Raw genomic sequence first — 24,542 nt, 5'->3', positions numbered from 1 at the left:
CGTCTTAAGAGCTCTGCATTTAATTAATCCTCTTTGTTGATCTGGTGATAGCTAAGACAGATTGCCCTAAGGTAGCCCTAAATCCTTAGATTACATTAGAGAATAAGTGTACTTTACTGAAGTGTTTACCTTGGTTCCATGTATATGTATATATATGTGTACAGAGTTATGATGTGAAATACACATAATACTTTGGATCATGGTTTTTAAAAATAAATCTGAAAAACATCAGAAGAGAATGGCCAAACATGAACTGTAATGGCAGACAATGGCCAGATCTCGGAAGGATCCATCATTCTGAGGTGTTTGGTCTTTTTAGTCCACTGTGCGGAGCCACTGTAGGACTCTGCATGCTTTCGCACATGCTGAGTCGCTCCAGTGGCGCCCCACTCTCTGCAGCCCTGACAGGAGACTAAGCACACTCAAGTGCGTGAGGGCCCCACACCCCCACCACAAACAGCTATGCGGCCGGGACGTCTCTTGTCCGCTCATATTCGGTCTGAGGTGTGCAAGCTCCAATATTCAGGCTTCAATTCTCAAGTGTTTTTTTTTTTTTCCCCTTTCTAATAACTGGGATCTCTAATATTACGCTTCGGATGTACACTCAACAAGTATTTAAAGATGTTGCCAATGACAAGAGCATTCAGAAAGGATAATCCCTAAATCCCCAAAGTTTTAACAATCTGAGACCTAGAGTGATTACAAATAAAACATTGCAACAGAATCAGAGACAAAAGGACAGCAAAAGCACCCCCCAAGTTCAGCTCCTCTGTGGAAAGCATCCAATGCCCCTGCTTTGCAACTGGGGAGACGGCCTCGTCCAGCTGCAGGGAAGTCACCTCCCCCACCTGGTCCCCCGGCAGCTCAGACGAATCTCAACTGTCTGTGCTGCAATGTCCTTTTATTAGCAAACATTTCCTTTAGGAAAAAATTAATTCTAAATAGTTGAGTGCATTCCTTTATGCTTTTTATCTGAGTAAAAAGAAACCTTGGAGAAGTAAAAGGCAACTTTGAAATAATTTAATAGTGAGAAACTAAACTCAGGATGGTGACTTCCAATCCACACAGTGCTGTTCAGAGAAGAGCGGTCCGCAGCCCAGGAGCTGGGAGGAGCGGTGCCGCGGCTGTGGTGAGGATGGCGCAGCCAGGACCTTGGAGGGACGCGCAGAGCGCACAGTGAGTCCCTGCGTTTAGGGCTTTTACCAGCTACCTGTTAGCGTTGTTATTACGGCAACCACCTGTGCTGTCCCTCAACATGACTCATCATCACAACTGTGAAGATGTGAAGAACTGTTTATCTGGGTGGCTGGTGACACACAAGTCAAAGCACAGCGGGAGGGAGCCAGCCACAGAACGCTGCCTTCAACGCCACGAGGTCTTCAGCGACGCTTTCAATTCCTCTTCTACAAGTTTACCCTTCGCCCATTTAACAAGAAAAGCATGCTACAGCTCTGTGGTTTTTAAAAGTTTAAGCAGATGCTTCACACAGGACGACGGGAGCGCTGCAGAGGGCCCGGCTTTCCCCGGAGACGGGGCAGAGCCTGGGCGAGGGTGAAGGCGCTGCCCACAGATGCCAGTCACAAGGCGCTGGGCACCCCTGACGCGCGGGGCCGGGGCCAGGCTGCTCTTGCTGGTGAGGAGTGCACAGCAGCCGGAGACCAGCTCTGTTCAGAATGGACTGGCCTCAGCAGCCACGAGCACCAGCCGCTGCTGGAACCTGTCCCCAGCCCAGCCTCAGGCTGACCTCAAGTCACGGGGTGACAGCCTGCCGGCCCTGTGGCACCCTGGCTCTCCGGCACTTCCCGCTCATCAAGTTGAACTCTTCCCACTTCACAGCACCCCAAGTGCCTTCTGCCCGCTCCACTACCAGTCCTGGCTGGCCAGAATGACCATTTATCACAAGGTCGTGTCCCTGGAAAGAATTTCGACATCTCCTAATAAAGCCAGTTCTTTCTGTAGTCTCACACGTTCCCACCATTATTTGATTACCTCAGTACCCTCTTACAGGATCCTCCTGGAAAGTTGGTTTCAGAGGTGCTGTGTACAACTGCCAATCAAAAAGTGACTCTTCCCCACCTTGGATGCTCTCCTAATAGTGTAACTAGTGTTTAAATAAAGTGGTAAAGAAACTATCAAATGGGCACCTTATTTGAACCTGGTTGGTCCTTTAAAATATAAGGTTGTCAGGGGAGACCAATTTTACCCACAAATGGGAAAAATGGGGGCCTTCCAGTGTTGCTATACAGATATAAAACAGGTCAAATCAAGATTCTTTTCAAGAAACCACAGGCATGAGGCTTGGGAGACTGGAGACTTCCACATCTAAGGCTTCACTGGGGGGGCTGTGGCTAAGGCTGGGCTGGCCAGGCAAGCCCCAGTGTAGCCCAACCCAGCAGCGGGGTCGGTACAATCAAAGCTGCAATTACTGTGCCCGCTTCAAAGGGAGCTTGGAGTCCCATCTTACATATGTCAGGCTTGGGCTCCCTCCGCGAGGAGTCACCACGTGGGCCATTTGTTGAGTGACTCTGAAGAAGGCACAAGAAAACACCCTCCCCCCACCATCCAGCTGAAATCCAGGACTCTCTCCTGGACTGAACTCCAATCTTGACAGAATATCCTGCTAACCAAATGGAACCAGGAGCCCAGAGAGACAGATTTGCTTATTCAGAGCCCAAGTGCTAAAGGAAAATCTTGATTTCAAGATGGACCTGCGTCAGGAGATGGCCAGCAGTGACTGAAGGCTTTTAGGCCTTGGCTTAAAAGATGTGAAGAAAGGGAAAGGAGAATATCTTCTTAAATGCAAATATCAGCCTCTAATGGAAGCCAATTGCTTTGCCAGCCCTTATCCTTGGGGTTCTGTGGCCCAGCCCCTCCCCAGTCTGTCCTCCAGCAGAAGGGGCAAGGAACCAAGCCCATCAGCGGGGCCACGGTGGAGGAGAGGAGGGCTGGCCCGCGACGAGGATCCACCCGTTGAGGGAGCCACGCGGGCACAGCACGCCGGGAGATGCCTTGTCATGTAACAGCGCCACCGCGTACAGAAACGGCGAGGCACACGCAAAGGTGGTTGGCATAAGAGATCCTTCCCTTCCCAAATGTCCTAGCAAGGAGCAGCAACTTTAAAGTGTTTTTAGTTATGACGTGAAGTTTGAGGAGAGAGCATCAGAGATGAGCCTGTGAAAGGTGAACAGAAGCAGAGACTTTGTAAAGAGCACCCGCCTCTCCGCAGCACACCACACACCTCCCGCGCACGGCCAAGTTTTCCAGCCTCAGCCCCGGGCAAAGCGACAAGCCTGCTATTTCAGGGCAGGCGCCCTTGTGCTGCACAAAGTCGTGTGTGTACGCAGAGAGCGGACTTCTAGAGCAGAAGGCGAGCATGACAGAGCTGCCCTGTCCTTCTAGAGAGAACGGAGGCGTTTGCTCATCAGTGACTGGTCTGAGGGTCCCCTAGAGATTTGCTGGGGCTCCTGGTTCCTCGTGGGTCACAGGAGCTGGGGGAGGAGGAAGGGACAGTGTGGGCTGAGCACTGCGGCCCCAGGCACTGGGACACGGTGTGATGCAGTCACGACAGCTCCGCGGACTTTGGCCCATTTACAGAGAAGGACTGGGCTGTGTGAGTGAAAGGCCTTGGCTAAGGTCACTATAGGTGGCAGAATTAGCTTTTGAGCCTTAAACTCAATTTCTTTCCACCATACTGCAGAGCTAAATTATCACTCCTTTTCTTCTCGACTGCCTGCTTGCCCATAGCCATAGCTAGTCAGCAGCACAGTTAGGACAGAGGAGGTGGCGGTGGGCTACACCTAGACCACTGCCCACCCCAAGGTGATATGCTCTCAAAGCAGGATGGGAGAACAAAGAGCACAAGAAATTAACTGGGAGGTTTAAATCTCTAAGATTTAAAGTATAATCTGCAAAAGGCAGATTCAGGTCTTTGAAAGGATTACCCAGCATTTGGGTGAAAGAAAATATGATTTGTGGCTGGGAAGGTTGGTGCTCTCTATTCTTTCTACAGTGGAGTTAGTCCTTAAGTCCAGCAACAAGCTAGCCGGCCCCCAGTCCCCAGCTATAAGCTCTGATGCAAGATGATTCCCAAACTGTGGAGGAAGGAGGGAGAGGTCAGGGCTATGAGGGGTCACTGGCCTTGGGCTTGGACCCAGGTTATATAGACCAAGGCAAGGTCACTGCATCTGTGTGTCTTCTTCCCTTGTGATTATTCAGAATGAATCATTATCCGTGAAAGCAGACTTTGGCAATGTTAAGATGACTCCGAGGCAGGCCTGTAACTATTAATAAACTGCTCTAGGGGACTTTCTTATTTCCATCTGCAGCTATTGGCTTCTCATCAGCCCTTTGCCTCTCCCTTGTGAGGATGTACATCACACTGGTTGGCTGAGCTTACAGATCCCACCCTAGACCCTTACCTCCACTGGAAACACTACAGAAATATTCTTGAGGAAAGCTTTGAATAAGAGAGCCTCAAAATCCATTTTACTTCTGTATATCAAAGTGCTTCAGGAGGGCAATATCTATGGAGACTCATATACTCATCTCTAAATTCTTTATCCAGTTCACCTTTTCTCTCTACAAGTTCTCCTACACTAAAGATGCTAACTTCGCCTTCTAAATGTGAGGCAACAGAGCTAGTGCACGCTTTTTTCCTTATTTCTGTACGTGTACGAGTCTGTGAGTCTTAACTATACGGGGCCTCGGGAGGTGACAGGGCATCATGGGTTCTGAGCATGAGCTCTGAGAACAGTCAGCCCTGGGCGGGGTGAGCCCCAGCCTTTATCACATCACCTGAATTATCCTCAGCAAGTTACCTGAATGCAGAAACCTCAGTCTCATCTGTAAAAGAGAAATATCAATAGTACATCATTACACCTCATGATGTACGATGAGGGGGATGAAGGAAGATAATTACCCATGACAGATTACATGCCTAGCATCTGCACAGTGCAGTGAGTGTTGGTTACTGCAGTGGGTGGAGACGTGAGCTAAAGAGAAGCAGAGCTAGGTCTGAACCTGACACTGCTGCACACCGACCGCACGGCCCTAGACAAATTACTGACATTTTCTTATCCCTCAAACAGCGCAAAGATCCCTCCCCATACAGGGCTGCCACAAAATGGGATGCAGAGGCCTCTGTTAGAGCATCTAGGACAGAATACGTGGTCCAGCAGTGTTAGTTCTGTTCTTGTTGTTCCGACCTCATGTGGCACGTTTGGGGGTAAACACAACTGTTGTATTATTTACAGAATTTCTGGTGGAAAATTAAGACCTACAGAGAGTTCTGCAAAGTCTCTCTTAGCAAATATCTTATAAAATATCTTCTACAATGTCTACAGAAATACAGTGATACCTGGGAAAAGTAATACCAAAGGGCAGCAAAATTTTGTTGTTATGTTTACAGAGAATATATCTAAAAATTTAGAAAACTTCAGTTTTCTAAATAGTTAGATTTGACTCAGGACTTAAGCAAGAAAAGTGGGCACTACTGTTTGACTGAAATGCTTTCATTTCTTCCCCCTCATTCTGTCAAAAAAAAAAAAGAGTGACTTTGCTAAGGCAGGATCACCTCAGATTATTAGACTTACTCCTCGGATCTAATACCTGGCAGCTTGAGACCCACAGAACACAGCTGAGGAAGTGGAAGGGCCTTTAGCTCTCACTGTAGTAACAAAAGATTCATGCAAAAAAAAAAAAAAAGACCAAAAAAGGGCACATTTACCCTTCCTAATTAGAGCGCCCTCCATACTCCAACTCAGACTCTATTTACTTTTAATGTATATATTATTCAAATAAGCTTTTTTTTCTGGTTCCCAAATCCACAAAATGGATCTGAAGGAACATATTTACTACTGTCAGGGAAAGGTACAGTCTCTAGTCAGAATGAGAAGACAGTAAATTAAAAAGAGCAGATCTTTAGAAATCCCTTATTATTTGGGGTCATTTACAAGTGTCAGACACCATCAATTCCTTGTTACCATATACCATACAGTACATTACAGAATAATGGCATGAGGTATTAAAAAATGTTTAAATTACATGTACTCTGCTGAAGAATGAGCTGTACTCACAAGAGTTAAAAAGTACGTGTTTTGATACTTAAACAGGTAAACCTAGAGTTCTCTGGGAAACTCTATTATCCAGAAGGAAAATTCTCTCAGTTTCAGACAACTCAGTGAGAAAACATTCTATTATATCAGATTTGTCCAAAACATTTTATTCTATGAACTATTCTTAAGTGCTTGGATCTCAATTTCACAGGTTTCCATGGACAATACTGAAGAGTGTGTCTCGAGGGTTGTAAGAGCCTTGTTCTTCTGTCTACTATCATTTTTTTTAATTGCACGTGGACTCCTGCTAGCCAAGGGTCCAGTTTCCTGTTTGTTTCCTGAGGCAACTTAAACCTGATTTTAGCTCTTCTGACCATTAAAGAGCAGCGCAGAACTGATGGGAAGGACACTGTAGCACTGCAGAGATTTTCAAAGGTTTCACCACAAGCACAGTCCTCTCCCTGTTCCTTCACCAGTGCACAGCTGCTGAGATAACATCACCACGTGCGCTAGACCAACAGCCCAGCCACCAGCGTATTAGGGCACCGAGGTGGGCATCTGCCTGCCTCCCTCTTGATTATACCAATGCCAACACACCCCTGGTTTTTTCACTTTCTTATTATCAAAGCCTTCATTTCTACTTTGAGCCTTTGGACAAGCCTTACTGTTTCCTAGGTATTTCCAGTTTTACTAGTCTGTAAACAGTTGGCTTTGCTTTCTAACTCAAGCCAACCTAGGAACAAATACTCAGAGGCTAACTGATAGTTAATGTGGGTGACTACATCTGTCCTCAGGGAACAGAGTTCAGGGCAAAGATTAGGCAAAAGTGTCAAACTCACTAGGGTGAGCTTCAAAAACTGTATGAAGTAAATGTTTTTCTCAAGGACATTCCTGAAAATATTTAGACCTCTCCCTGACTCAGGAGGACACAGCCAAGTCTCAGGCTTCAGGCAAGTCTCCTGGAAGACCTTCAGTCAGTTCTGAGGAGGACTCCAGTCCAATCAAATGGAAAGCTAGAAAAATTTTTTTTAAAAGATGTAAACCCAAGCACTGCACAATTAACTATTCTGCTGTCTACTATACTAGAAATTACTTCTCCCACACACCTGTTGACCCAGGAAAATAAAGGTTAAAGTTTTCATTTAGGAAAAAATATTTTAAATTCTCAGTTTAGAAAAAATGTACAAGGTAAAGATTATTCTAAGGCTAAAATCATACTGTAGTGTGTCTGTATATGAGTGCCTGTCTGTATCTTCTGGTGTGCTTAACTCAAGGTTTCTTTTTTTAAAAAAGGTAGCTTGTTTTTAAACTAGCCCTTTGCTGTTATATGATCAAAGGAAATACACTGAGATATCATAATTTCAATCAATATAATTTTAAGATAGTGGACTTTATATATATTTTGCTAAAATAAATATTAGTAAACCAATCAGTAATGTTCTTTAAGTTAGTAAACTCAGAATAATAATCTTCTTCACCTTTTCAAAAATTCTTAATTCTTTGCTGCCTCAATTCCTCATGAATCTTAAGTCAGGAAGAAAGGGAAGTATTTGATGATAATCTTTGACTTCTGACAACCTTGAGATGTTACATATTTCAAATCTAACATGTACTAGAATACTGGAAACTCACAGCTTGATCATTGTTCTTTCAAACCCAAGAATTCTTCCGTTAACTGGACAGCTCAGGTGTGACTGACTTTTCCAGGAAGCCTTCCTTGATCTTACTTTGATTTGTGTATTAATACTTCTTGTTCTTTTTAACACAGTGTGCTCTATGTGCTTCCTCTCTACTACAAAACATATTATTTTGTAATTATTCATTTATATGTCTGTATCCTCTTAAACTGGGAGTTCCTCTGGGAATGGGTAGGGTTCATTTAGCAAGGCACCCCATTGCCTAAAGCAGTTCTTGACTTGCACAAGTAGACCTCACTGGATGTTCACAGCAAAGTGAATGAACAACTGGCGTTTGTGACATTGGCCTTCACGGGAGAATGTGTGCAGTCTCACGGCCTGGGGCCCTGGCTCCCAGCATTCTCACAAGTGAAGAGTTAGTTTAAAAAAAAGCTAAGGATGAATTTGGATTTCTTGAAAGGTCCCACAGCTTGGAAATCACCTCCGATTTGGAGGAATGTCTTTTATAGATCCTAATTCTAATTATTCCTAAAGTTGGCTATAAGATGTTGAGACTGGGTTAATGCTAATTTCTTTGTTTCAACTTGATTTCACCAGAATGACTATTCTTATATAATGCACAAAAATTGAAACGCACAGGCAGATGGGGACAAGGCTGGGTGTATGAAGCAACTCCAATGGCATTTCCCACCAACAAAGTGAAAGCATTAAATGAAACTCGTGTCTTTTAAGGAGTAGAAACAAGTTCTCAGACAGTTTTTTGTTCACAGAGGAGTCTTTTCCTTATAATCCACCATCCCTTGCTAGTTCAGAGTAATGAGAGGTCCCTAGCATTTGAGCTACACCACAGACGTCTAAGCTCAGTGATCTAATTTAACGGGAATTTCTTTTAAGGAGAACAAGATAATGGCAAGTTTCATTGTACAGAGAGAAACCCTCTCAAAAATCTCTTCACGTTGGAGTCACAGCATCTTCCCCGTCTGGGCACTGCATTCCGTCAGCTTTGCCTTCCTGCAGGGATAGCCTGACTTCAGGATTTCCCTTCAGAGCTGAGAGCAAGTCCTAAGAGACCTCACACACACTGTGGGCAGGATCGAGCCTAATCAGACACTCCATCTGTCTTGGGCTCCTCTCTAAGGTGGAGCCAGCACAACTGGGACTGAAGTCTGGCAGACAAGAGGCCACGTGACGGCATCAGCATGGAAGCGAAGCCTCGAATAGTGCTTCTGTCACTCGTTCTGGGGGTGGGGAGAGATGACCTACACAGGATTGAAGAGCAAGCACTTCGTGCACAAGTCGTTTGCAAGATCATACAGGTGCCTTATTAGTTCTACAGAGCCACTCCACTCAGACATAGGATGAGGACAGATTAGGAAGCAGAAAAGGGACGTCGAGTCCCTTTACTAACACCTGGGAGGCAGGGCAGCTTGCGGACCCACAGAGCCACCCGGGAAAAGCTGGGACTGGAGGCAGCTGGGCGCTCAGAGGCCAGTCAACAGCCCTTTCACTTCTGCCTTCTGCCGAGGAACCAGAGGCTCCTGACTTAAACCTACTGCCCCAGATCATCACATGGCACAGAGGGCTAATGTGAGAGCCTGGGTGGCCTCACGCCTAGTCTAAGCTCTTTCTAACAGCAGGATGCTCTGTTGCCCTGGTCTTCCATTTAGAACAGTACACAGGATACCCTCCATGGAAATTAATCGGTAAGTACTGAGTGTCTCCTCCTCAGAAGGCCTTTTATCATCATCAGCCCAAAGCCTACCCTCCAGTCACTCTACTTTATTTGTATTATAGCACTTACACGTTTCTGTTTGTTTTTAATAGTTGCCCTGCCAGCAATGTAAGCAGGGACCTCCGGAGCCTCATTCAATGCTGTATTTCTAGGTATTACAGAGCTAACTGGCATTTATAAAATGCCCAATAAATGCTGAATAGTAACTAAACAAGTCAACTACTACACATAGAAGTTTCTGAATTCTTAAAACAAAGAAAGGGGTGAGGAAGCAGTAGGGGTAGAATCATTCCTAATTTGCTGAAATCTTTATGAATGCAAATCTGACCTTCTCTCTGCTTAGTAACTCTTTATCTAATGACTGGCAGTGCTGTTCTCTAAAATAGGATAGTGTGGAGGACAGGACTTCAAAGGCTGCATGCCTGATCCAGCACCGAGAGGGGAGAGGAACAATGAAGACTCTGATTTCGTGCAGCCCAGCTGACAAGAGCCAAGAATTTTTTTCTTGGGGTGGGGGGAAGGTAAGCTTTGTTGTGTTTTTCTGGAGCAGGGCAGAGGGGACACCCTGACCTTGACCTTAAACACAAACAGACAAAAAAACAAAAGTGACAAGGAAGCACAATGATCACTGTAACATTATTTTTAAAAAAGGAGATATCTGGGGTACATTCTAGGACAAAAAGGCATTTAGCGAATTTTTGAATCTGAAATACTATGTAATGTTAATCATAAGGGACACAAAACCAAATATCAAAGTCTGAAGTACAGAAACACATTTTTGCATGATGTTTGAATAGAAACAGCATTGAAGATGGTGGTGCAAACAGAGGACAGAGTGAATCAGACCATTATCAGTCCTTAGCATGTAGTGCTTATGAGGGTTTTCCATTTAGAGCCAAGCATTCAAGGGGCTGCTGTCCATTCCCAGGTGTTCAGTAATTAAAAGGACAATAGTCTTCAAAAAATAAAATGTGACAAAAAAGGTACAAAGGCATATGTGTTTACTACTAGAACTACTTCTAAACTATGATGCCATAAGTACCCGGGGGCTGGGCCTGTGCTCCTGATAACCAAGGTGCAAGGCCAGCTCAGAAGAGGTCCTCAGTAATAGCTATTAAGTTGAATTAAATATGAACATCAACTGTGACATTTTTCTGATACCTGTTTGTTCACCTGTATGAAAGGCTGATCTTATTTATACTTGGAGAAAAGCCTGCCACTAACTACTAGTTTATAAGACTTTTGATATCATAAAACAACAATGATGAAATTGTGAAGAACTCTGGGACTCTGAATAAAGATGAAGAAAGTCTCACAGAGGAGAGGACAGCTGAGTTGGGTCTTGGTATGGGGTGGAGGGACGAAGAGAGGCCACTGATGATAAACAAAGAACCCTAAGCGGGTGGGGCTTACTGTTCCCATCTTATAGTGGAGGGAAATGAAGATTAAGAACCTCAAGCCGGGCAAACAGTTGATATAAAATTCATATCAATTTGGTACCAAAATCTCTGCAGGCTTTCCTAGGAAAGTCCATTGAAATTTTAGCACCAGGATTAAGTTCTAAAAGTTTAAGTGGTCAGTCTGGTTCTAGTCAAGAATGAAATGACCCAGAAGCTAGTGCTCTCCTGACAAACACCATGCCCAGGCAGAGGAAACGGGCTCTCAGAGCGCAGGGGCAGTGTGCGCAGCAGCCTCCGTCTGTCTGGGGGATGCAAGTGGTTTTGTTTGGACAGAGCACAGGCCACATGGTTGGAGGTGAGGAGAGGCAGAACACGGAGCCTTGAGGAGAGGGAGACGCAGAGCCACGCTAATCTGGTCTGCACTGTGTCCTTCAGACAGCGGGAAGCACTGGCCCTTTTTAAGTAGGGAAGTGACACCATTCGTTTGTGCTTCAGCAAATCCCTCTGAGAGCAACACGAAGAACTGGCAGAAATGAAGTCTGGAAGCAGGACAGTTATCCAAAGGCTATTACAGTAACCCAGATGGAAAGTTAGAGCACCTGAGCTGAGGCTGTGGACTGCTGAGTGTGAGAAGAAAGACTCGAGACAGACCCCAAACATGGAGTTGACGGGACTGGATGCAGGTTCCTAGAGAGAAGAGAATCAAAGGGAGCGCCTCTCAGAAGAACTGAGAATTCACAGACACACTATGAATTCAAAGCCTAGCAAAGAATGAGGTAGTTTACAAAGCCAGGTTTCCACCAGGGCTGCTGGTCACATGGTCAAAAATCAAATAACTACAAAAAGCAGGAATGAAATAAATTTAGCTATAAAGATAAAAGTGAGATCTAGCAATGGTTACCAATAATGAACTTGATAGTAGAATATAGTTAATAAGTCCTGGAGCCATATATTTAAATAATAGAAAAAAAATGAAGCCTCTTTCTCCCTAGAAATAAATACATTACTTTTAAGCCTCTATATATCATCCCAACTGAGAGAAAGTCTCTACAGAGCAAAACCTTCCAAGTCCTGGGCCAGTGTGGGCTTGAGTTCCTCCAGCACAGCCCCGGGTTTGCAGAGTAAGATGCTATTTTGCTGGTTTTTATTACTTGTCTTTTAAGGAGGCAGACTGCCACTGGTTAGTAAGGAATGGTTGACAAGAGTTAGGGGAAAGGGAATGGAGAAAGATTAAAGGGGCAAAAAGGGGAAGAAGAGAGACACATACTATATTTCAAGTCTATAGCCGGTATAAAAACCATCAGATGTTTTAAAGCACTGCTTTGATTTTGGTGGTCTGTCTCTTTAAAGGAGCAATGCTGAATGGCGCCAGTGTAAGCAAGAAGATTCACAAGCAAGTGCCTCTGTTTATCAATACTGTCAGCAGTAGGACCAGAGGGTTATTCTTACCATGTTTCAGATGTAGGCAGCTGTCATTCTTGGACCTGTACCTGCAGAAAATTGTGTCTTTAACAAATTTTTATTGAAGAGGTTTTTGTACATTCCAAATACGTAGTAGCTACAATATAATGTGGACCTGTTTGCTTTATTTTTTATGGTTCTTATACCAGCCATTTTTATTTGTGCAGTACAAGTAGAGGCCTTATCTTTAATGAAAGAAAAGGGGAGATAAGTAGGACCTCACTGACTGATGCCTTGAATTACTGGACAGGAAAGATAAACCCCAGCATCACGTTTCATATTTTTAAATAACCCCAAACCATAGAACAGATCTCCAGGGGATACAAGGTGGCATACCACAGGGTCATCGTAAAAACTGTCATGTGAGGAATTATGCAACTAGAAGAACAGAAGTGTTAAAGCAAAGAGAAGACACAAACAAAAGCAAAAACAAAACCAAGGGAAAAAGAAAACAATCACAGTTAACGAAGAGGATTCCCGGTAACAGGGCTTGGGGGAGAGATTTTTAGATGTACCTTCACATAGTCACATTTAAAAGAAAGGTCTTTCAAACATTTTAAAAGAACTTCAGGAAGAAAAGCCGAGTTTAGGAATCACAGTATAGCTGAAGAATAAAGCAGTGTATAGAAAGATGCAGACTGCTTTAAAAACGTTCCTCAGAAGCAGGAGAATGGGCTGGAAAGTCACATGGGGCCTACCTGATGTGGATTCCTGCAGCTTCTCTCTCTTCCTCTTCTTTTTCTTACCCTGGAAGAAGACAGGCACACTGTCACAGGCTGCACTGTGAACACAGGGGTGAACTTGACACAAAGGGACAGGCAGGCAGTCAGCCCAGAGGCAAGATGCCTCATTATCTCTGTTTACCATCTGTACCTAGACACCGAGAGCAAGGAAAAATTCTTATCTGTGACCTTTGTCTTTTTAGCTTCACATTTAATGTCATAAGTACTGAGTTGGCAGTGACCACATGCACACAGGATAATGATGTCCTAGGGCTGTGGTGGGCTTCCCTGGTGGTTCAGGGGTAAAGAATCCACATGCCAATGCAGAAGACACAGGTTCAGTCCCTGGGTCGGGAAGATCCCCTGGAGAAGGAAATGACAGCCCACTCCAGTATTCTTGTCTGGGAAATCTCATGGACAGCGGAACATGGCAGCTACAGTCCATGGGGTAGCAGAGAGGTGGACACGACTTAGCAGCTAAACAACAACAACAACAACAAGAAGGCCTGTGGCCACAGACACCACCTCCCATTCAAGGAGAGCCCATATAAGGAGGTACTCTGCTACCCCTTTAATTGCTAACCATCACACTTAGAATCCACTTCTGGTAGAGTTAATGATAAATCTTCCTTACTGTGAATTCGACCATCTAATTAAAAATCCACAATGTTAACAGGATCTTCAGCCCCTGTGGCATAGACATGACATAACTGAGACAGCAGTAGAAGGGTAAGACAGAACCTGAGAAAACTCAAAAGGTTAATTGTAAAGACTTATTTATGCCAGCTAAAGACCTTGCTTCCTAAAAGACATAACAACATGAATATGCCTGCAACTTAAAATACATTTCAAAATCATCTTAATCACATATTTACATTTTAGGTCTATTTATACTGGTTTAATTTTCTGTTTTTCTTCACAATTACTTTCCCCTCAAAAATAATTGTAATAAGGCATAGACACAGTATGTATTTCCACTTATATGCATAGTAAATGACCAACCTAGATTAGGATGGTCTTTTCAAATAAGTGTAACAGAACACATATCACATCCAGTTTCTTTGTCTGCTGTAATAATCACATTCACAAAAAATAAAACCATAAGATTATATTGAGTATACTGTGTAAATATATAAAAAGTATGTATTTTTATGCACCTCAAGATAGTTTTTTTTCATGTCACATGACCTGATCTTGGGAAAGTTGACTGAAACTGTCCTCATAAACACTAAGGCAAAAAACTGATATTAGTAATCTTGGGAAATAGCATACCAAAAATAGTGGAGTCGTCTTTTAAGATGATTAAGGTACTCCAGGAAGATGGGAGCAGATAGAGGAAGAACATGCTTCTCATAGGCATTTACTGTCCCTCTTTCAAATGCAATGACTTATGGTTTTCAGAAGGTGCAATAAGGTAGTTTCATGTACACGGAGCTTTCTTCCTTACCTCGTCCTCCTCCAAGCTCCCATTCACCCTTTTAAGATTCATCTTGTGTCATTTAGGACTCTTCTCTGTGAGCTTCCCACCATAATCTGACTCCTTACAGGGGCCATGATGAGCTGTGTCCCTGGGCCCCTTACCACAGGCTGTTAGCACTGCCTGAATCTCAGCTCATCTCTGCCACCCAGCACATGCCTAGCACGTGCTTAGAACATGCAACTGTGGCCTGACATGTCAGACTAATGTTGCTTTTGTGAAATCACATGTACTATAGGAATACATCTATGCTTCAAGAGAACTTACATTTATGGTAGACAAAAAGACTTAAGGAGTTTGGATATATTTATGTTAATTAACACAAAAACAAACAATTTCATGTGTAGTAAATAAACTTTTCATGAAAATCATAAATAGTACTGGGGTTTTAAGCACTACATTTAAAAGCCCCAATAATACAAATATAACACTACACCTAAGAATATATGTTCACTGTTGATTTATGAAAACCAGTTACAAAAAATGGAAGTTATAAAAACAAATTGAAGCTATACAATCTGTGATGCCTTAGGGCATTTTATTATAAAATATTGAGATATATATTTAATATGATCTCAGTGAGCATTAAGATAGCATTCTGACAATGAAAAGCTAAGATACAGGACATATATCTTATTTAGACTGTATTCTTGTACTCCTAAGAATACTCTGTAATATCTTTAGCTAAATTGATACCACTTGATTGACTTCTCTTTGCCTTAGTAATTAACACGCTTATTTTGATTATTATAAAAATTTTAAGTTACAAAGCTGGGGTTTCCCTTCATTCAAAGAGATCCTAAAAATCAGATTGTGCAAACAATTTCCTTTAAAAGTTGTGCCAAGGAAAATCTTTAAAGGTAAATTCACATTACACTGGTCTTCCTTAAAAACTACTTCCTATCTCTCCACATGGAGAGAAGGGTAGAGAGAGAAAAAGAACATGTTTCTTTTATCTCTTTTTATAAGTGGCAACTCACTCTTTAAGGATCAGAAACAGAAACTTCATTCAAAGACATGATATCACTTGTATGTAGAATCTAAAATACAACACAAATGAACATATCTATGAAACAGAAATAAACTCATAGACATACAGAACAGACCTTAGGTTACCAAGGTGGGTGGGGTGGGGAAGGAAAGGATTGGTTGTTTGGGACAGATGCAAACTATAGAAGATGGATAAACAACCAGGTCCTGTTGTATAGTGCAGGGAACTATATTCAGTAGCCTGTGATAAACCATAATGGAAAAGAATATAAAAAAGTATATATATACACACACACAGACACACGTAACTGAATCACTGTGCTGTACAACAGAAATTAACACTGTAAATCAACTATACTTCAGTAACATAAAAAGAAAAAAAGAAAGACATTCAACATGCGACACTAAATCTATGTAAATTCACAGCACAGCAAAGCTCTCCCAGGGGGTTCAAAGAAGGAAGACCATTCTTCCCTACAGGCCAACCAGATCCAGAAGAGACCCAGGACAGGGTTAAAGGAGTATACATTAGGACTGAAACCCTTTAGGTAGGGGATTGATCTTGCCACTTAAAGGGCATCACAGAGGCTGTATCCAGAAAATACTATAGTCCAGAGAACAGAAGCCCAGTTCTGAGAGAAAACTCAACTAAAGCTGTCTTCCTGAGGAGGCCCTGGAAGACTGAGATGGTCTGTCTGGAGGAGGGAAATGGCATAGACTGTGCAGTCTGGGGACTTGGGTGTTCCTTGCAGCTTAGCCACTACATAGCCCCAGACAAGTTACCTAACCTCTTGACTCTTCAATTTCCCTCATCTGTAAAATCCAACAATACTGTTTATGTCACAGGATTATCCTAAGGACTAGAAAACAACACACAAAGTATTTAAGACAGTTCTAGACAATTGGCATGCGGCAGTTACTAAAACAACCAAGACAGCAATCCAGGAGAGTTGATGAAGCTGTTGCTCCCAAGTCACAAACAGTGGGACTCTTACTTCCTATGTCATACTTGTATCCAATGAGGAAGCTCCAAATTCTGACCAGTAGGGGCTTTTTCTTCCAACATGTTACAGGAGACAATGTGTTCCCAAAGTTCTCTGTGCCTCATTATATGGGATGTACGACCTCATACTTGTGGCCCCACAGGCTCATCTACAGCAATGACCACATGTTAATTTACATGTTGATTCATGACTTCACCATTCTTAAAAAGGACAACTACATCTAATAAGAAGACTGCCCTAGCTGGTACTTTGAATGTTTCACAAGAAACATGAAAATAATCTTCAGATTTTTAAATTAAGAGCTTAAGTGATCAAAAACATTCCCCTCTATAAAATATGATACAACTGATATCACTTACAATATTCTTTCTCAGAAGTAGTTTTTGCTGTGTCAAGACAAGAACAAGATGTTCAAAGTATAAAGTAATAAAATAACTGGAAATAAAAATGACGTGTTTTTTTGCCAATAAAATTCATACAACTTAAAATTATGATAATACCTACTCCATCTAAATAAAATATATAATGGACATCAGGGTATACTAATATGAAACAAAAAAGTGGATTTTTACCTAGTTCTAATTAGTCTGTGGCAAAACAGTCACATGAATACACTGTAATAAGTGTAAAATAACATAATTCTTTTTGGAAAGAAATCTGACAATATATATCAAAAGCCTTTATAATCTGTACTCAACAATTTCACTACTTTGAATCTATCCTACAAAAATAAGTCCTAAATACAGGAAAAAAAAACCTGTTATTATGCACAGTTCATTGTAGGATTATTTCCACTTATTAAAAAAAATAGCAAATATCTAAAAAGCAGGGGAAAAATGGTTAATTGTGACATTCACTCAATGAATATTGTACACCTATTAAAACTTACATACAGAAACACTATGCCATAACAGAAAAATGCTTATTGTATACAAGAGCAAGCAGCATGGTACAAAAGTGTATGTATATACACACCCACCCACCCACCCTCAAACACACATCCAAATAAAAATGAAAAAAATACGCACAGAAAATATACTGGAAGATAGTTAACTAGTTATTAATAATAATAATCTCATTATTTACATGATGAGATTGTGGGCTTTAAAAACAATCTTTTCACCAACATTTTAATGATAAGGATTTTTCTGATTAAAAAATTTTACTTTAAGATGTCATTAGCATATAGCCAAAAAATTATGACAGTGCAATTTTCAAAATGAAATATAACCATGAAGTCTTTATTATAAAGTTCAGTAACTTTCAAAAACAGAAAACAATGCCAGCATTAGTTACACTCTACAACACATTTCCCTTATGAGAGCAACACAGGGAGAGAAAACGTGAGAAGAGAGAGCTGTCGGTGTGTAGAAGGTGCTTACATAATTGTCTCTTGCAGACCAGCCTGGATAGAGCTGCATATGTAGCTGTCTTTCCTTCCGCGCTAATTCATAATATTTAGCCTGCTCTTCACGAGAGAGGGCATGCCACTGAAAAACAAAAAGGACGGAGGGGAAAAAATCAAGTAAAAGCAAAATAGCAATAGTATTATATATTTCATATTTCAGACAGTGAAGAATGGAAATGTTAAGAATGTAAACTTTGATTTTTAAATGGCAGAAGACCACGTGTTGCAGAAATCCTTCTGGAGTTTGGTGGCTGCAATGAGATTCAAACTTTGGTTTTCCTGTCCTGCTCTCACATTACATGAAACCTGTCCACGTATCCAAAATGAAATGGCCTCTTGCCCAGCCTTTCTCTTCTCCAGGACCAGTTAAAGAGAATGTTCACCAGTAAGCTTCAACACCCAACTTACCCCTTTTTCATAGCTTGTGGCATATTCTGCCATTGAGTCCAAGTGCTATTTATTAATGCAAAATTTCCACAGGTCTTTTCCACACAGGTATCTCCTCACCTCACATGCACACACTCCCACTCTGTCATATGAGGAATCTGAAACCTTCATCATATGATCCTGTCTATAAAGCCAGACATCAAAAGTCAGTCTGTCTCAGTCTTTTCACCCTTACTTCACATTTATATAAAGACTTTCTGTCCACAGGGAGAACACAGATAACACTGTATAATCACCACGCACACTTTGTGTTTTGGTCTTCTGATGGAAAACAAGGAGCATGGCCTAAATTTACTCTGACATCTACACTTGCAGACTGTAGGAGCTAATTTGGAGAATGCATCACTTGACACCTTGCAAATTTTCCATTTCCCTTTAGGTAACAGATATTTATAGACCATACAGAGCAAAACAGCAAGGCACTGTTTGGGATTTTAAGCAGCCTGAACCTTGTACGGAATAACTGACTGGTTTAAGATTGAAAAAGGGGTACAGCAGGGCTGTCTGCTGTTACCCTGTTTGTTTCAACTATACACTGAGCACATCATGAGAAATGCTGGGCTGGATGAGATACAAGCTGGAGTCAAGACAGGCAGGAGAAACATCAACAACCTCAGATAGGAGACGATGTCATCTTAATGGCAGAAAGTGAAGAGGAACTAAAGAGCCTCTTGGTGAGGGTAAAGGAGTAGATTCAAAGAGCCAGCTTAAAACTAAATATTAAAAAAACTAAGATCATGACATCCAGGCTCATTACTGTGTGGCAAATAGAAGCGGAAAAGGTGGAAATAGTGCCAGGTTTCCTCTTCTAGGTCTCCAAAAATCACTGCGGACAGTGACTGCAGTCATGAAATCAGAAGACAAAGGCTTCTTGGCAGGAAAGCGATGACAAACCTAGACAGTGTGTTGAAAAGCAGAAACATTACTCTGCCAACAAAGGTCCATACAGTCAAGGCTATAGTCTTCCTAATGGTCATGTACGTTGTGAGAGCCGGACCACAAAGAAGGCAGTTCAGTCGTTCAGTTGTGTCTAACTTTGCAACCCCATGGACTGCAGCACGCCAGGCTTCCCTGTCCATCACCAACTCTTGGAGCTTACTCAAACTCATCTCCATCAAGTCGGTGATGCCATCCAACCATTTCATCCTCTGTCATCCCCTTCTCCTGTCTTCAATCTTTCCCAGCATCAGAGTCTTTTCAAATGAGTCAGTTCTTCACATCAGGTGGCCAAAGGATTGGAGTTTCAGCTTCAGCATCAGTCCTTCCAATGAATATTCAGGGCTGATTTCCTTTAGGATGGACTTGTTGGATCTCCTTGCAGTTCAAGGGACTCTCAAGAGTCTTCTCCAACACCACAGTTCAAAAGCACCAATTCTTCACTGCTCAGCTTTCTTTACAGTCAAACTCTCACATCCATAACATGACTACTGGAAAAACAATAACTTTGAGTAGACAAATCTTTGTTGGCAAAGTATGTCTCTGCTTTTTAATATGCTATCTAGGTTGGTCACAACTTTTCTTCCAAGGAGCATCTTTTAATTTCATGGCTACAGTCACCGTATGTAGTGATTTTGGAGCCCCAAAAAACAAAGTCTCTCACTGCTTCCATTGTTTTCCCCATCCATTTGCCATGATGGGGAAGTGATGGGACCAGATGCCATGATCTTAATTTTCTGAATGTTGAGTTTTAAGCCAACTTTTTCACGCTCCTCTTTCACTTTCATCAAGAGGCTCTTTTAGTTTTTCTTCACTTTCTGCCATAAGGGTGGTGTCATATGAGTATCTGAAGTTATTGATATTTCTTCCAGTAATCTTGATTCCAGCTTGTGCTTCATCCAGACGAGATTTCACATGATGTACTCTGCATATAAGTTAAATAAGCAGGGTGACAATATATAGCCTTGATGTACTCCTTTCCTGATTTGGAACCAGTCTGTTGTTCCTTGTCCAGTTCTAACTGTTGCTTCTTCATCTGCATACAGATTTCTCAAGAGGCAGATCATGTGGTCTGGTAGTCCCATCTCTTAAAGAGTTTTCCATAGTTTATTGTGATCCACACAGTCAAAGGCTTTGGCGTAGTCAATAAAGCAGATGTTTTTCTGGAACTCCTTGCTTTTTTGATGGTCCAGCAGATGTTGGCAATTTGATCTCTGGTTCTTCTGCCTTTTCTAAATCCAGTTTGAACATCGTGGAAGTTCATGGCTCATGTACTGTTGAAGCCTGGCTTGGAGAATTTTGAGCATTACTTTGCTAGCATGTGAGATGAGTGCAACTGTGCAGTAGTTTGAACATTCTTTGGCATTGCCTTTCTTTGGGATTGAAATGAAAACTGGCCTTTTCCAGTCCTGTGGCCACTGCTGAGTTTTCCAAATTTGCTGGCATATTGAGTGCAGCACTTTCACAGCATCATCTTTTAGGACTTGAAATAGTTCAACTGGAATTCCATCACCTCCACGAGCTTTGTTCATAGTGATGCTTCCTAAAGGCCCACTTGACTTCACATTCCAGGATATCTGGTTCTAGGTGGGTGATCACACCATTGTGGTTATCTGGGTCATGAAGATCTTTTCTGTATAGTTCTTTTGTGTATTCTTGCCACCTCTTAATATCTTCTGCTTCTGTTAGGTTCCTACCATTTCTGTCCTTTGCTGTGCCCATCTTTGCATGAAGTATTTCCTGGGTATCTTTAATTTTCTTGAAGAGATCTCTAGTCTTTCCCATTCTATTGTTTTCCTCTATTGCTTTGCACTGATCACTGAGGAAGGCTTTCTTATCTCTCCTAGCTATTCTTTGGAACTCTGCATTCAAATGGGTATATCTTCCCTTTCCTCCTTTGCCTTTAGTTTCTCTCCTTTTCACAGCTATTTGTAAGGCCTCCTCAGACAACCATTTTGCCTTTTTGCATTTCTTTTCCTTGGGGATGGTCTTGATCACTGCCTCCTGTACAATGTCACAAACCTCCGTCCATTGTTCTTCAAGCACTCTATCAGATTTAATACCTTGAATCTATTTGTTACTTCCACTGTATAATCATAAGGGATTTGATTTAGGTCATACCTGAATGGTCCAATGGTTTTCCCTACTTCAATTTAAGTCTGAATTTGGCAATAAGGAGTTCATGATCTAAGCCAGAGTCAGCTCCTGGTCTTGTTTTTGCTGACAGTATAGAGCTTCTCTATCTTTGGCTGCAAAGAACATAATCAATCTGATTTTGGTATTGACCATCTGGTGATGTCCATGTGTAGAGTCTTCTCTTGTGTTGTTGGAAGAGGGTGTTTGCTATGACTAGTGTGTCCTCTTGGCAAAACTCTGTTAGCCTGTGCTCTGCTTCATTCTGTACTCCAAGGGCAATTCTGCCTGTTATTCCAGGTTATTTCTTGAACTCCTACTTTTGCATTCCAGTCCCCTATAATCAAAAAGATATCTTTTTTGGATGTTACTTCTAGAAGGTCTTATAGGTCTTCATAGAACCATTCAAATTCAGCTTCTTCAGCATTACTGTTTGGGGCATAGACTTGGATTACTGTGATATTGAATGGTTTGCCTTGGAAACGAACAGGGATCATCCTGTCATTTTTGAGAATGCACCCAAGAATTGCATTTCAGACTATTTTGTTGACTATGAGGGCTACTACATTTCTTCTAAGAAGAAAAAAGAAGGCAGAATGTCAAAGAATTGATGCCTTTGAACTGTGGTGCTGGAGAAGACTCCTGAGAGTCCCGTGGACAGCAAGGAGATCAAACCAGTCAATCCTAAGGGAAATAAACCCTGAATATTCACTGGAAGAACAGATGCTGAAGCTGAAGCTCCACAATTTTGGTTATCTGTTGTTAACCGCTGACTCACTGAAAAAGTTCCTGATGCTGAGAAAGATCGAGGGCAGAAGAGGACATCAGAGGATGTGATGGCTGGATGGCATCACCGATGCAATGGACATGAACTTGGGCAAACTTTGGGATATGGTGAGGGACAGGGAAGCCTGGTGTGCTGCAGTCCATGCGGTTGCACAGAGTTGGACACGACTGCGTGACTGAACAACAACATTGGCACTTTGTGTGTTTTTACATAAAACTTGCCCCAGGCCCCCAGTGAGCAGTTTCTCAGTACGTCCTCCTACTTTCCAAATGCCAGGATCTGTTGTCAGCAACTCCCAGACAACTGGCTGCGCTCTGGAGGACCCTCTGGCCAGAGGCGATGGCGCAGGGGCAGCGGCTGTAGGAGGCTGGGGCTGGAGGCCACACCACTCGCGCCCGCACACAAGTGTGCCCGCGCGCACTCTGGGGGAGGCCCGCTTCCTCTCCAGCGCTCCCGATTCTAGGGTGTGCTGCTTCCATTTCACTTCCTGTTAAAGGCTGGGTGGTTCTTTCTCACTCATGTCTACTGTGCATATTGATTTTAGTTACTCTCTTCTTGTTTTTTTAAATGATGGAAAGAAAGATATGACTGTACTGGAAAAAGGAAGGAGAAGTGAGCGAGAGAGGCCAGTGAGCAACAAGAGGCTGTCCTCGAGGACCGCGGTCCAGTGGTCAAGACACAGACCCGACAGCACAATGGGGACATGCCCCCTCGAGAGCACAGACACCTGCTGTCCTTGCCCATGGAGAGGAGGAGGGCCTCACCTCAAAGAGAGCACTAGAGCACCTGCGGCCTCATCCCGTCCTCCACGCCAGTCTCCAGTCCAGAGGTGGTGGGACCCACAGGCAGGGCAATGGACTCCACTTCTTTCAAACTGCCCCTTGAAGGCCAGGGCCTCTAAGTTGATAGGACAATGATTTAATTGCTTTAGAAGTGCAGAGTATAAAGTTAAGAACCGTGACACTCACTGGAACTTGGCCTGAGCCTAAAGGCAGATCAAGTAATACACTTCAACAAAAAAAAAAAAAAAAGGAAGGAGGGAGGGAGGGGAGATGGGGAAGTGACAGAAAAAATACAACGCCTGAAAGAAGTTACCTGACACAATCTTTGTCCCAGCAGAGTAATAAGAATGAGTCAAGTTGAGCCTAAGAAGGCATGTCTGCAGAGCAGTGGACAGTGAGGCAGGAAGAGTCTCACTGCTTCTGCCCACTAAATAGGAAAGAAGGAAGAATCACACTGCCTCTGCCCACTGACGGGAGAGAGAGGGAGAGTCACACCGCCTCTGCCCACTGACGGGAGAGAGAGGGAGAGTCACACCGCCTCTGCCCACTGACGGGAGAGAGAGGGAGAGTCACACCGCCTCTGCCCACTGACGGGAGAGAGAGGGAGAGTCACACCGCCTCTGCCCACTGACGGGAGAGCGAGCGAGAGTCACACCGCCTCTGCCCACTGATGGGAGAGCGAGTGAGAGTCACACCACCTCTGCCCACTGACGGGAGAGCGAGCGAGAGTCACACCGCCTCTGCCCACTGAACGGGAGAGAGAGGGAGAGTCACACCGCCCCTGCCTACTGACGGGAGAGAGAGGGAGAGTCACACCGCCCCTGCCCACTGACGGGAGAGAGAGCAAGAGTCACACCGCTTCTGCCCACTGATGGGAGAGCAAGTGAGAGTCACACCGCCTCTGCCCACTGACGGGAGAGCGAGGGAGAGTCACACCGCCTCTGCCCACTGACGGGAGAGCGAGCGAGAGTCACACCGCCTCTGCCCACTGAACGGGAGAGAGAGGGAGAGTCACACCGCCTCTGCCCACTGACGGGAGAGAGAGGGAGAGTCACACCGCCTCTGCCCACTGACGGGAGAGCGAGCGAGAGTCACACCGCCTCTGCCCACTGACGGGAGAGAGAGGGAGAGTCACACCGCCTCTGCCCACTGACGGGAGAGTGAGGGAGAGTCACACCGCCTCTGCCCACTGACGGGAGAGCGAGTGAGAGTCACACCGCCTCTGCCCACTGACGGGAGAGCGAGGGAGAGTCACACCGCCTCTGCCCACTGAACGGGAGAGAGAGGGAGAGTCACACCGCCTCTGCCCACTGACGGGGAAGCGAGCGAGAGTCACACCGCCCCTGCCCACTGACGGGAGAGAGAGGGAGAGTCACACCGCCTCTGCCCACTGACGGGAGAGCGAGCGAGAGTCACACCGCCTCTGCCCACTGACGGGAGAGCGAGCGAGAGTCACACCGCCTCTGCCCACTGACGGGGGAGAGAGGGAGAGTCACACCGCCTCTGCCCACTGACGGGAGAGCGAGCGAGAGTCACACCACCTCTGCCCACTGACGGGAGAGAGAGGGAGAGT

General features: G+C 43.7%; 1 protein-coding gene across 6 annotated transcripts in view; it reads right to left on the bottom strand.

Moving 5' to 3' along the window:
• Positions 1–24,542, bottom strand: part of LEF1 (lymphoid enhancer binding factor 1) — a 121,583-nt gene that overhangs the window by 1,265 nt on the left and 95,776 nt on the right. For 3 of the 6 annotated variants that reach the window (XM_061164236.1, XM_061164234.1, XM_061164238.1), the window contains 3 exons: positions 17,859–17,966; positions 12,982–13,030; positions 12,272–12,312 (listed from right to left, as the gene is read on the bottom strand). In XM_061164236.1, the coding sequence (XP_061020219.1) occupies positions 12,278–12,312; positions 12,982–13,030; positions 17,859–17,966 (192 nt within the window). In that variant the 3' untranslated portion in view covers positions 12,272–12,277. The remainder of the gene's footprint in view (positions 1–12,271; positions 12,313–12,981; positions 13,031–17,858; positions 17,967–24,542) is intronic. The other 3 variants (XM_061164235.1, XM_061164233.1, XM_061164237.1) reach the window with 1 other exon arrangement.

The sequence above is a fragment of the Dama dama genome, chromosome 17, assembly GCF_033118175.1.
Source record: "Dama dama isolate Ldn47 chromosome 17, ASM3311817v1, whole genome shotgun sequence".
NCBI lineage: Eukaryota > Metazoa > Chordata > Mammalia > Artiodactyla > Cervidae > Dama > Dama dama.
This window is presented reverse-complemented; position numbering and strand designations above follow the sequence as displayed.